Below are 13651 nucleotides of genomic sequence, written 5' to 3'. Positions count from 1 at the left end.
AGGTGGATTTTTCTGCATATATACGAGTGGGGATAATGGACTCCCTAAAATTTGACGCAAACTCTTATCCAACTCAGAAATGATCCTTTCGTATTGCAAACTAGTTAGGTTGTAATTAGGTGCAGACGCTATGCGGATCCGTTCATTTAGCGAATACTGAGCATTTTATTTTTATCTGCTATGATCTCCAAGCGTGGCCAATGCAATTCGCCCGTGGCTACTGGCAGCATGGTTGTGCTCTGACATCCGGCCAAGTCTAAATGATAGCCCGCAATTCCACAACTTATGTCTCCGAATGTATAAATAGAAACGCAACGCTCTAAATGTCAGGATTGTACCGACGCCGTGGTCGCTCTGCCCATAGCTTACCGCATTTCCGCTGAGAGATAACCAATATCAAAAACTTGATTTGGGCCAGTTGGTTCATCTTGAACGTCTATTGAAGCAGCGCGATAGGACGAGGACAAGAAAACAAGTACAACAGGACAGTGCTAGTCCTGTTGCTGCTCTTTCCCTGTTGTACTTTTCCCATCGCATGACTTCAATATATACTTTGGATAAACGATATTCAGCATTCGATTGCCGTAGGAATGAGTAATGATTTCTTATCCATTCTTTTCCACGTGAGACAGGAGGTGATAAGGAGCTGCGAATTTTGATGCTATCTCACGCTTCTAAAACATCGGCTAGACTGATTGCAGGTGCTTTTTCCAAGCTTGTTCTTTTTTATTAAAGCGTGTATTTCTCTCTCTCTCTCTCTCTCTCTCTCTCATTTATTAAGGAACATAACTTTTTGAGAGACTGATTGTTTGGTCAGTTGAGAAGGAGTGATATTACTCAAAGGCAGACGTGCACAAAGGCAGGCCTCCGCAAAGGACAACGCGAACGCCGTGCTGTGTTGTCTTTTCCGACCATGTTGTGTCGTCCTTTAAGGCGATTCAACAGTCCTATTGCTTCGCTATGTCCGGGATTGCCCGTCTTCACTTTAGTACCAGAAAGTATGTCTTTTTTACGAACTTCGTTTCTGCATTCATAAAAATTAGTACTGTGTTTAAAAGGTACGCACTAGAATTAAACTGAATTTTGAAATGTCTCTTAATGAATCAGATGGACTTTCAGTGATGCGTGCATAGTTCTCGCTCGCGAGCAAATGTACCCTTTTCCCATCAGGCAGTCTGGTGAAAACCGAGTCACACATGGGTGGTTCTTATTCACCTGTGTCGTATGCGTCTGTGTTTTTGAGTGTGTCGTGCTCAAGATCTTAACTGGACTCGATGATGCGAGTGTGTGAAACTCGAGCAGTCGGTCACAACGAAGTATCGGCTGAAACTGTAGATGTTCGCATCTTACAGCATACGTGGTACATTCGCGTATTGTGCCCTTTTCGCATATGGTATGTCAACATTAAAGCAGCCGTGATTGTAAGAAAGAATTACATTTATTCAAAGAAGAAGTATGCGCGGGACAGCACGAACAATGCATCTGGGTATATAACTCAAGGCCATCCATGTTAGTAACTACATTGACAACGCCAAAACGGCAATAAACAGTGTAATAAATCGCATATACATAAATACACATTCGCAGAACAGAATTAGGAAGGCTGCTTTTTAACAGCCTAAAACGCAATTCTAAAATAAGCCTAAAACAGGGCTATTTGATTGAAAAGCATATGTGCACAAGATATCGTCTTTTTTTAAAAGCAAATCTGCTCTCCGCAACATCTGACTGAATCAATCTGTATGGTGGAAAATCTCCGTTGAATCGCAGAGAAGCAATACTAGTTTTGATTGGGAAGAAGAGAGAGAGAGAAAGAGAGAGAGCAGCTTTGACACTCAAATTCAATCTGTAGTCAAGACGGTGACAAACACTAAAGTTAAAGTGACTATCATTGCAGACAACATTGTTTCGGGCTTACTTTCTATAGTTTTTACCGCGTGAAAGAATGCACATTTGTTTGTTAGTCAGAGCTAATCTTTGTCGCATCTCACTGGCTGTCCCTAAGAGGTAGCATTAGCTCCGGAGCTACAATCTAAAAAACATGGAAACTGAGAAATAGTTTTTGGCAACCACTAAACCGATTTGAGTCTGCTTGTCGCATCTAAAAGAACAAGTGAAAATTTAATCACTGGAAGAAGTAAATTATCAATTTATGCCATGCTTTTTTAAAAAAAAAGAAGCCTGAAAATTGCAAAATGGCGAAAAGATCAAATATCAAGTTTGATGCTCTGTAACTAAGCAATAAAATATTGCACCCAAATTCTGGAGACTGCACCTAATAATAATGGCGTGGACATAACTGGTATAATCTACACTGCTCTCTAATGTAGTACACTAATTTGTGAGCATGACTTATAGAAAACTCTCGTAAACGTTGTAATAATTTCACGTAACCTGAACAATCGTATATCAAGTTGTCCGCTATGCACTTTAGAAAACTGAGCTATGTGTTTTTGGAGAAGAATCACGGATTTGTGAACTTCGTCTTTTAAGTTTTTTAACTTGCGGAATTTCGGCAATTTTTATATGATACGATATATCTTAAATAATATTTCTGCTTTCGGTGTTGCCAGAATTTAAAATTTTTCTCTCGAATGGAACAAGTTTTACTCAGATAATTCCAGCGGTTGCTTTACCAATGTGTTTCTGCGTTTCATGAGTAATTCAATAAGGAAATTGGAGTTGCCATCGAGGTAAAGCTTCCTGTTAACTGCGTGTCGCTATTACTCCAGTCATGAACCAGCCAGTGTGAGTACTACGTTTAACAACACCGCTTTCGATTCACAAATGCGGTGCCGTACTCGTAGGTGACTCTGGTCAGTCGGTCTTTTCTAGGACCTGTTCGAGACCCCGAATTGCCAGAACATGGACAACTTGCAGCTGTACTTCAATAGACGTGACGTCATCAAAGCATTGCACGTTGAACAGTCTCCCCATATGTGGCTGCCATGCAGGTGAGTCTATTTTAAGGGTTCGCAGTCACGCAGAGGGCGGAGGCGCCAGCACTGTCACTGTGAAACGTGGCACACCCATGACGCGAAACGCAAAATCTGAGGAGACTTGACTCCGATAAACGATACTCAAGGAAATTCAACGGAGCTTCCGCCAGGAGGAACGTCGTTTAAAAGAAAATGTCCAACATTTGCTTCCACACTTTGAACTCTTCTAAACAGGTCCTAACATATGTTGTACAAATTGTATTCGATTTGATGATAATGCGAAGAACCTACTCATTTTTGGACTGGAGCGCCGGCCGTGAATTTCATAGTGTAACTGGCACATGCTTACGAAAATTGTTTTGTTTCTGCGATACAGTAAAATTAGTCCCTATACAGCGCAGTTCAGGCATATGGGAATTAAATTTGAGTTACAATTCTCGTATAGTTTTTATGGCCTTTAGGTATTTGCAGACATCATTGTTCGAGGCAAACTGTTGAATTAAGGAAGGTATCGGATAAAGCGACATTGTGCTTGTGGGAGGTTTTATATTGTATGCTCCGCACTTTGATAATATAGGACAAGGCATTAAAATTGTATAGTACAGATGTCTCTTTCCAAGAATGCTTGCATATTGTTTCTATTGGATTCTTTGTTAACAGTATCGTATTGATGCATTCACAGAACCACCAATGCATTTGCGTCTTGCACAGTGAAGAATGTTACTGCACATTAATTATATCCCATAGATGGCACTAAATAAATACCCGCGTTGCGGACGATGGATATTGAGATGTACATGCCATCATTCGGCTGTGGTTTTCGTAACGAGGCAGTGAACGCATGATTTTGAAATGTCAGCTTGACACTTGGGCATCAGTGATAGAAAACACGCGATGATGTAAAGGTGTGGCAAACAGGATGCGCCGGAGCCCAAAGCCCTTAAAGATCTTATGAAAGAGTAACAGCTGCTCGATTAGGTATTACAAGAAGTACCGATATGAATGTCTTACTGTTGTCGACCAAAGGCTAAATTCTTTGATTCGGTACTGCACCATACAGCGTACGCCTAAACCTTGATTAGTGACGAACATAAGCTTCAGTAAGTGGAGGTTTATCACCTTAGCTTCACGGACGCGGTCGCCATGCCATTCATTGAGCCTGCAATCTTGCGCCAAAAAAGTAGGCCATTTGCCATGGAGCCATCACCAGCAATAAAAAATGAAATGAACTTCTCCATCAATAATATAGGGTTTCTCTCATCGGTTTCTTAAGATGTTTGTGTTTTTTTATTGGCACAGCGTGAGCTATAAGTTTGAGAATAACTGTGTGCTTATAGCAAGCGCGCATGCATATGTTCTTGGAACAACCCCTTGCTTCGTGCTTCATTACAGTAAGACCCTAAACTACACCCAGCAGTACCTGACTATGCGTGAAGTGGTGCAACAACTAGCCGAATCTGGGCGTCTCAGAGGCCTCGTTTATCACGGCGACGTGGACATGGCATGCCCGTTTCTCGGGGGCGACTGGTTCGTACGCAGCTTGGGATACGAGGTAAAGTGTTCTCCACAAGAAGAAGAAAGAAGTGAAAGAAAGCCTTTTTTTCTACCTGTACCAGGAGTAGTTTGTGAGGTGAAAATCTCCGCGTTGTGGACACAATGTTCCTTTTAAACTGTTAATGCGCACAGGCAACGTCTCAGTAGTCATCCTCGATGGTTTACGGGAACTCGCGTAATGCGACGGTTGTGGTTTCGTATGTTCTTAGGGGTCTCTCTATTCCCCTCATCGTCCTTCATTTCATAGCGAGCGTCTCAAATCCGGGAGGTTTGATGCTTTCGGGAAGCATACCAAGGCTTATGGGTCAGCTGCCTGCTCATAAAATAAGGTCGCACTCTACGTGCAAAAAAGTGTAACAAATTGCATTTTTTTGAACTTTCCTATCAATCTTTTAGTCGGATCGCGTGGTACCTTAGGCCAGCAGGGGATATATACAGCCAACTCCCAAAGTTGCCTACGAATGTTTTACAGTACCTGTGAGCAGCTCTGTTGAAGTGAAGACAGGAGTGAATTCTTCGCCCATCCTTTCTAAAACCCATCCTTCTCCCTGCCCTTCAGCTCTCTGCATCTCGTAACAGTAGTCTAGCCTTCACACGCTCTTACGAGGAAGCTTTAGCTCGGGATCTCCCATCGGAATACACGGTAACGGAGAACTTTTTTTCCCTGCAAACACTGCACCGAATTTGATGAGATTTGTTGCATTTAAAATAAACAGTTAGTCTACAGCGACCGTAGGAAGCGAAGCATAACTGCGAGTCGGCCTAGTTGAAACAGATTCATTATTTAAAAACTTTTTGTGCGCAAATAAACAGGGACAAAGAAGAGGAGCAACACAACCGGATGTCTGGTGTGACCGGATTGAAGAACGGCATCAAGAGGTACTCAAGTTGGGGCCAAAATTTTGCGCGGAGCCAAGGATCGACATCGTCGACAGGTTGGCACTTAGAAGGGACATTGCCAGAAGTGTACTAGAGAAAAAAAAAAAAGACCAGTTGTTAGAATGCGCTCGTCCTTGTGTTGCTCCTCTTCTTTGTCCTTGTTTCATTGCGCATAAAAAGTTTTTAAGTAGGAAGTGAGTTTTGTTAATTATGACTTCAGCAGTTTTAACCAAAAATGTTTGAACTTCGAAAATTGGAAAACAAGACTTCAAGTATGAAGTATAAAACTATCTAAGTCGTGAACAAAAAACAATATAACTATTCCGTGAACTTCACCTAATGACATATCTGGAGCAAAAAGAACTGATGTAATATACATCGCGCTAAAATTAACCACCAGGGTCTGAGTAGGATCTTTACAAAAGTCTCGTAAAGGTTAGAACAATTTTACGAAAGCTGTAACTTAATATATCAAATTCTCCCGCTTTAGATACTCTGACCGACGCACCTTACAGAAATTCGCTCTTTTTGATTTAGAGTTACGAATCTTTAAATTTTTTGCTTCTACATTAATGCGATAGCAACTGTATGGACACTGCAAGCGCATTTCCGCCGTTGACGTGGGGTTGCGTATAAGTACAAGGACAATAACACCGTTCCCGCGCCCCCTACGCCGTATGTGAGTGAAGGCGTGCGAGTGGAGCCAACAGTCACAGCTCTACCTCGCCCGCGTGAAAGCGAGGAAAGCGGGGAGGATGCGTGTAGTCTTCCGCCGTGCGCGAGGCACCCAATGTGCCGAGGCATAGGGGGGGGGGGGGGAGAGGAGTAGGGGAGGGGGCGGCGTTCTACTCCGGCTGCAAGTGCGCATGTGGCAGCTTCGCGCGGTCACGCGGCCGTAACTTGAAAGCAATCTGCGCTGGGGGCAGAGGCTAGCTGCGTCGGCGGCTCGTAGCTTTTTGTGCGTTGGGTGTTCTCGGTGCTCACGCTGCGATCAAGCAATAGACAGCACGAATGTCACTTCGCTCGCTGCTGCTGCCGCGTTTCGTCACGCCAACGTTGACAGCGAGTTTCTGCGATCATCGAGTCAGATGTGGTCATGTTTGCTTGTGCGCGTGCGACACCGTGCTTGGTACTTTAGTTGTGAAGATTATAAGCAGGGATAAGGTGCCTCAGAAAGGCTGGCCAACATTTCGGTAGAAGGAGCTGTCTTCGTCAAAGGCGGCCTGGTCATCCTGGGCATGCTAGTTTTAAAGGGTTAGTGCAGTGAGGTCACGTGCGGTTGTTGTCGGCGGCGGTTGGTTATAAAGGGAGAGGATTCAGAGATAATGAGCGCTGTCGCCTGACGCCTGTGAGCGTGGTTCCCAAGACGAGAGGACAGGAGCGGGAGAGGGGGAAGGTGGGGAGAAAATAAAATAAAGAAAAGTAGAGAAAAAACGGTGGGGGGAAACCAAGAGGAAAAAAAGAAAGAACAATAAAAAAAGAAGGGGGGCATGGGAGGGCGTTGGGGAAGCGAGAGGTTAGGGAGCATTCAGGGGCGTCGTTGGCGGCGTGTTTTTGTGGCTTTAGAAGAGCCGGTCAGGCGGTCAGCGCACGAGTAACACAAAAGACCCGAGTTGAAAGAGTGACTTTAGTAGCATACCAGCAATGCCTCGAGTAATTTTGAAGAAGTTAAGATGGCGACAAGGAGTCTGAGGTGCAATGTATGGGGCACCTGGAAAGCAGCGGCATGGTCTTTCAAGGGGCGTTAGCCCCAGTAGCTCAACGTAGGTGTCGTTTTTTTACAGCGAAGCTGTTAGCCTCTAGTTGGTCGGGATGTTTCGTGTCCGTCAGAAAAAAAAAAGAAGAGGAGTTGGAAAAAGTGCGCATCTTCTGTGAAATCAGGGATACAACACACGGCTCAGTATCCATTTAAATAAAAGAAAGCACAAAACAAACGTCAAAACCGTATGGTGGATAATAAGACGCCTGCGAACAATGCGAGGCGCGTTCCTTCTGCCCGCGTGTGTTTGCCGGTACAGATTACGGTTGCATAGGCTGCTCCGGTGGGAAAGGGGCAAGAGCAGCATACAAATCAGTGTGTGATGTCACCAAACTTCATATATAAAAGGGAGACCCGCCTAGCAACTTATTCAGTTCATTGCAAGACCGCTATGGGTAGGCCACGCAAAGTTAGGACTCCCGAAGGGCAGCGTGAATACGACGAGCGTCGAAGAGTGCAAAACCGTAATGCTCAACATCGGTGTTGTGCCAAACTGGGCAGAACAGCAAAACATTTCCTATCCTCATCGACAGCATTTGAGTGGTTTTCTAACAGCTTCGCTGACAGCTTCGCTGGTCTGGAGGACGAGTCGGTGTTTTCTTCTTCTTTTTTTTTACAGTGCTCATTGCGGGCCATTAACTCGACGTAGTGAGCTAGCGGCTACAGAACTATGAATGCAAAGGAGAAAGCTTTGTAAAAACAACGGCTTTCCGCACACGTCCAGTGCTCGGCGATTGAAACGCGATACTCTCACAGCATGGCGGCCGCCTCGTTTTTTGGCGCCACCGTTGTTTGCTGCGGGAGGGCTAAGTGGACTGAATGCCGTCACAATGCATCGAAGTGACTCTCGCTTTTCACGTGCCACAAAAAAAAAAAAAAAAAATGCATCAGCTATGCGTCCCCAGCGCCCACCTGTGGCGAAGTACAGGGCGCCATGCTGTAAGGGCATCGCGTTTCAATCGCTCAGCATTACCTTTCCCAACCTTCACATTATAAAGCGTTGAAGTATTACTTTAATTTATTTACGTGCGACTTGGCCTTGCGCGTCTAATTTTTTATTCTTTGGCAGTCCACATCTGAATACAAGATGTGGCACGCTGGATCCATTATCGCTGGCTTCGTGCAGACCTTCGCCAAGGACATCACTTTCGTCACCGTGAAGGTAGCTTTTTTTTTTTTACAATGTATTATATTGGCGCAGTAATTGAAACGTTTTGGGAGTTGTGTCGATCAGGTCCTGTAATACCTTGCGAGGCTTGAGCGCCCAAAGAAAAGCCGTCATTCGCAGCTGTGTTGGGTAGAACACAGATTAACAAGAAGCAGTTAAGGGTTTCTGCTATCGCTAATATTCCTAGCACTCGGGCTTCACGAAAACGCCGATGATGTCTTGTGTGGCAGGGTGGTAAACGCAGGCGTAGGCAGCTACACTATGCGTGGCAACTTGGGGAGGATAATAGGCGGTTGTGCCTTAGAAAATCACAAAATAGAAAATGAAGATGAGCTGTGTTAGTAAATTACGCCCCTACAATACCAGAAAAGAGACAGTTATCGTAAGAGAAGGCTTGCTAACGCAGGAAACACTCAAAGACCAGCGATGGCGCCACCTTGAAGTTTTCTCACCAGACTCGGCGTCATGTCATGAATGTCAGGCGCGTACGCTCGGGCCTACTAATATTTCATCGAAAAAAAATTTATTTCTTTATATTCTGAAAGAGCCAAAGAATGAACTCGAAAGGTATCGAAAACTTCAATGCGACACAACGAAGAAATGTGGGAAAATGTTTTTAAATTAGTGACCTCACACGGAGTTACAGGCGCTGGGATCACAAAGACGGGATGTATTCTGCGACGATCAGTTTCGGCGATACTGTCGCCTTGGCTACGCCTTTGCCATTGGCACGCGCTGATTGGCTGTAACATCAAAATCAGACGAGCTGATTGGCTGGTTGCGCAATGCGTCACCTGATTTTTCACAACGAGCCAATCAGCGTGCACCTGATGACGATACTATTGCCGAGGCGGCACTGTCACCCAAAGTAATCGTCGCAAAATACGTTAGAAGGTTGATCGCTTTTCTGTGCTTTGTTAATCAAGCTGTTACCGCAAAACTAACGATAATGAAGATTTCAAAGTATACTGCAACCGTAAAAAGTAGTCCCCTTAAATGTCTTTTCGGTATTAACGATTATACAGTTTCTTGTACTGATGAGCTACATACTTGGGCAGGCAGATTCTAGAGAACTTCTATAGAACTTCTACGGAAAGCGACGACGTGCTTTAGACGAAAAACGGCAACACTCCACGGCCGCCATAATCCACCGTTAATCTTTCGGCCTCCTTTAGTTTGTAAATAAAAAAAAAAAAAAACGCTAGAAGATTTTGTGAGGAGACCTTGTGCTCTGTGAAAGGGAGGTAGAAATCCAGGTTTGCAGTCTCCGCTCTTTTGGTGGTCCCGTGTCGGTTGAAGCGTTTAAATTTAAGGCACCTTGCGCTTTATACCATATTGAGACCAGGTGATTCCTGGCGTTTGCAATTTTGAGACGAAATTGATTGTTCTTTTCGATACAGCTTAGAAAAATCCCTAAACAAACGCACTTCTCCCTTTCATTGTATTTTAGTTCTTTAGGAGAAAGGGTGGGGGCACGTGTTTGTACTTTCTGTGATGAGGTGTTATTCTACATAGCGTGAGGCGGACTTTTTCTGTACACCAGAATCTACATTAAGCCTTGTATTAGCCTGCCGCTGGAGGTCGTGTAAGATTGCTGACAATCTTTTATTTTTTAGTAAACGTGATGTTATGGTGTGCTTCGCGCATTTATGCTAGCGTCATTTGTCCGAGACGGCGCCGATTTATAAGGCCATAAAAAATAGAAATGTTTCACATTCATTAACGCGATAGCGCTAAGGGCTCCGTGTCGCAGAAAATGCGGTGTCGGCGTCGGCGTAGCTGTCCGTAAGCGAAAATTTCCGCATATATCTTTATACATGTATACGCCACGCCTCGCTCTATGACATGGGGTATATGGGGGTTATATTGAAATTGAAATTGATTTTATTGATTATAGAATACAGGTCATAAAAAAGAATAATATACAGAAGGAGGTCCCATAGTCAAAGACTGTACCGGGACCTCCTGTTATTTATAAGTATGCCTTTTCTAAAGCAACGAACAGAACTACATTAAAATCATATATAAGCAAACATGGAAGAAAATAAGTACTGGAGAATGCAAAACAAGATAAGGAGTTGCAAAACATCTAAAGAAGGCAATTATACAATTACAAGGAGCAAATGCAGCAACACTAAATGAACTAAACGAATTTGACAGTAACGGACAAAACATTTTACCCAAACATGCAATACAAACAAGAACAAAAAAAGAATTTCAAATATAAATGAGCATAAATGCAACAATACAAACAACAAAACCACTTTGAAACACACATGACTATTCATAAAAAAGAAAAGTATCAGAACAGCGGAATATTTGAATTAGTAAGAGTGAAGGAAAAAAGAAAATAAAGAAAAGAAGGAAAGGTAATGCATGTTATATTGCCACACCATTATATGAGTAAAATTGCTCACACGTTGTCTTACATTCTTCACAAAGTTATTCCTCGGAATTTTGAGAATGACAGCCCACAAACAATTGTCACGAAACAAAACACCGACAGCGCCTTTCTTTCATATTAAATCTTCTTAGACTGATATATTACAAGCGAAAAACAACAACAGAAACCTGAAGATCATATAAGTTTTTGGCGCTGCTGTGCACGACCTCCAGGACCGACCCACGCAAGAGGCCGCGCTCCTACCAGAAAGCTCGCCTCCGTGCATAGCGTTCTCGCCAGCGTTTCAGGGTAAACATATCGGCTACATATGCTGCAGTTGGCGGGAAGCGTGAGAAGCAGTCAGACATCTTTGAATACTATCGCGTTCCAATCTTAAAGGCGAAGATTAACAATCTTTCCAACAATGGACAAGGAAGAACCTTCTTACAGGCTGGTATGGTTTCAGGGTGCTTTTAGAGGCGAGACACTACTTTAAAAAACTTGGAGGACGCTTAAGCTTCGCCTTCAAGAGTGGAACGCGATAGCGTTATCGCACCCCGTTCGCACCGCCCACTCATTCGCTCGGCATGGTCTTGAGTCACACAAAGACGAAACCTGCGCCTGAGCAAGCGGAACGAATCAAAGAACTCTGTGTCTCGGAGGGAGAAACGATCTACGCGAGCCAAGCGTCGTGATCGGCACGGACAGTCGGGCCGCGACGCGCCATGAAGGCGGACGCGATCATGGGGCTGACGCCTCGATGGGATCGTCCTCTAGCTCGCTTGGGAGCACCACGCATACGCATAACTCCTCGCCAGCAGCACGGCACACATTGCAGGGGACGCGTTCCCACCAGACGCGCTACGGCGCAGCGATCACGTCAGAGGCGTCCCGCATAGGACGCTGCACCCAGGAATCGCGCTGTGAGCGGAGAGAGGAGCTTCGTCGCCTAAACACGAGGGTTCGAGTGACGCACGTTGGAAGTTGGAAGGGGAGAGAGCGAGAAAACTTATTAAACGCAAGGGTATTGGGCCATCCTCGCACCGGTCCCCACACGGCCCCAATGCGCTCAAACGAGACGAAAGGGAGAAGCGCACGAGTGGCGCGCTACCTGTAGGGGCAGCGCCGTACATTGCGAGGAGGGGTCTTCCGTGTTTGCCGCAAAATGGCTCTGCGTGTGCGCCAAGCGCAGAAGAAATGTATCGGAAACGTACTTCGGTACTGGTTTAACTGCGACTTCTGTAATTTACATGCTCACAAAAACCGATATACAACGCTGTATATCTTTCTACGGCACGTTTCTAAGGCAACACCGCATTCACTAGAGGCGCTTTTGTCCCGCTTTGAAGCATCGAACTCATGGCTGAGTGGTAGCGTCTCCGTCTCACACTCCGGAGACCCTGGTTCGATTCCCACCCAGCCCATCTTGTAGGTATTTATTTATGAATTGCCTGCCGCCATTTTTCGCTCACAGCCAATGCCGCCGACGCCGACGACACCTGCATTTCTGTGAGACGAGCTCTTTAAAACTGTCGCGTTAAAAGCACACTCTCCTGACATTGTATTATGCCTTTATTATAGCCATTTAAACTACTGTATCAGTTCTTGGGGTCTTACATATCACTGTCGTATAGTTACCTTGAAGCACATCCAAAATGATGCTGTCCATATCATCGCTTCGGCTCCTTATAACGCTCACGTTACCCCTATCTTCACTGAGCTAAGTATCCTCACAATAAATAAAATTATCTGGTACAACCACAGCATCGTTATTTAGCGCCTACTTAAAAACCCACAATTACATTTTATCATTGGCAGGAATAGTCTTGCCAATGCTAACAATACCAGGTTCTCTGTACAAAATCACCTTTTACTTGCAAAATGACGCAGCAACTATGGCGAGCTAACTGTTGGTTTCGCTAGTGTGAAAATGTGGAATAATTTATCTGCTCACGTGAGATCCTCACCTACATTATCGTCATACCAACGTTCACTGAGAGCTTCTATTAAAACCTTGTAAACTGCATCTCTTCTTCGAAGTATTTTTGATGTTGCTTATTATGTATACTTTTTATGTTGTGATGGGTTGCTATAAGTTTTATTGCTTTAACGCTGTAGAAATTGTGTAATCCGTTCTTTGTTCATAACCGCAATTGATGCCTTTTTATTTATATATTATTAGGTAACTAAGAACAAGAGGTCCCGCCGCAGTTTCTAACTGTGGGACCTCTTTCTGTATAACTTCTGCTGCATATATGTACCACTAATGAATGAAGTAATAAATTTGAAACTTGAAACTTGAAACTTGGAATTCAGTTATACTCGGGTTAATAAGAACATATAATCGAAGCACAGGGGTATCTTTTTTGACACGGTGATCAAAGAAATCAATTGACACTTGCAAATATCGAATGGAACGGCAGTGTTGCCTTTGTTGCCTGAACTACTACTTCATCACTCCAGGGTGCCGGCCACATGGCTCCCATGGACAAGCCTGAAGAATCTCTGCAGATGATATCCAACTTTCTTTCAAGGAGCCCGTTTGAATAAAGAAAAACACACTTTCAGTGGAAAAGATCAAAAAAGAAGAAGCGGAATAAAAAACAATTCACTGACGATCACCATAATCCCTAATGCGAAGTTAGAGCGCAGCTCCATACGTGTGTTCATTTCGTGGTTTATCGGCTGCCGCGGACAATCTGTCTCGTGCGGCACGTTGCAGACGGGCGGAAGTGTTGCAAAACAAGTAAGAATCAAGCACAACGAAAATCTGCTCGGGTGGTCAAGCCAGCCGGCTATTTATACATGACTCGTCGAAGGTTCAGAGTAATCGCTGGTGCCTGCGTGATTTTCAGAAAGTAGAAATTCAGATTTTCAGAAAGTACAAAAGTCCATATTGCAAAAAGCTTCGGTGATTAGAATACAGAACTATCGATAACACTCGAGAGAATACTGATACATGTAGGCGC

General features: G+C 44.2%; 1 protein-coding gene across 2 annotated transcripts in view; it reads left to right on the top strand.

Annotated features, from left to right (window-relative positions):
* The window catches only part of LOC126518312 (lysosomal protective protein-like), a 136635-nt gene extending 123322 nt beyond the window's left edge, over positions 1-13313 (top strand). Inside the window, exons 9-11 of one of the 2 annotated variants that reach the window (XM_072285485.1) lie at positions 4332-4491; positions 8201-8293; positions 13146-13313. In XM_072285485.1, the coding sequence (XP_072141586.1) occupies positions 4332-4491; positions 8201-8293; positions 13146-13232 (340 nt within the window). In that variant the 3' untranslated portion in view covers positions 13233-13313. Of the gene's footprint in view, positions 1-4331; positions 4769-8200; positions 8294-13145 lie in introns of those variants that run through there. The other variant, XM_072285486.1, reaches the window with a different exon arrangement.
* Positions 13314-13651: the final 338 nt, after the last annotated feature.

The sequence above is a fragment of the Dermacentor andersoni genome, chromosome 11, assembly GCF_023375885.2.
Source record: "Dermacentor andersoni chromosome 11, qqDerAnde1_hic_scaffold, whole genome shotgun sequence".
Lineage (NCBI taxonomy): Eukaryota > Metazoa > Arthropoda > Arachnida > Ixodida > Ixodidae > Dermacentor > Dermacentor andersoni.
The sequence above is the reverse complement of the archived record's forward strand: the minus strand, read 5'-3'. Positions and strand labels throughout refer to the sequence as shown.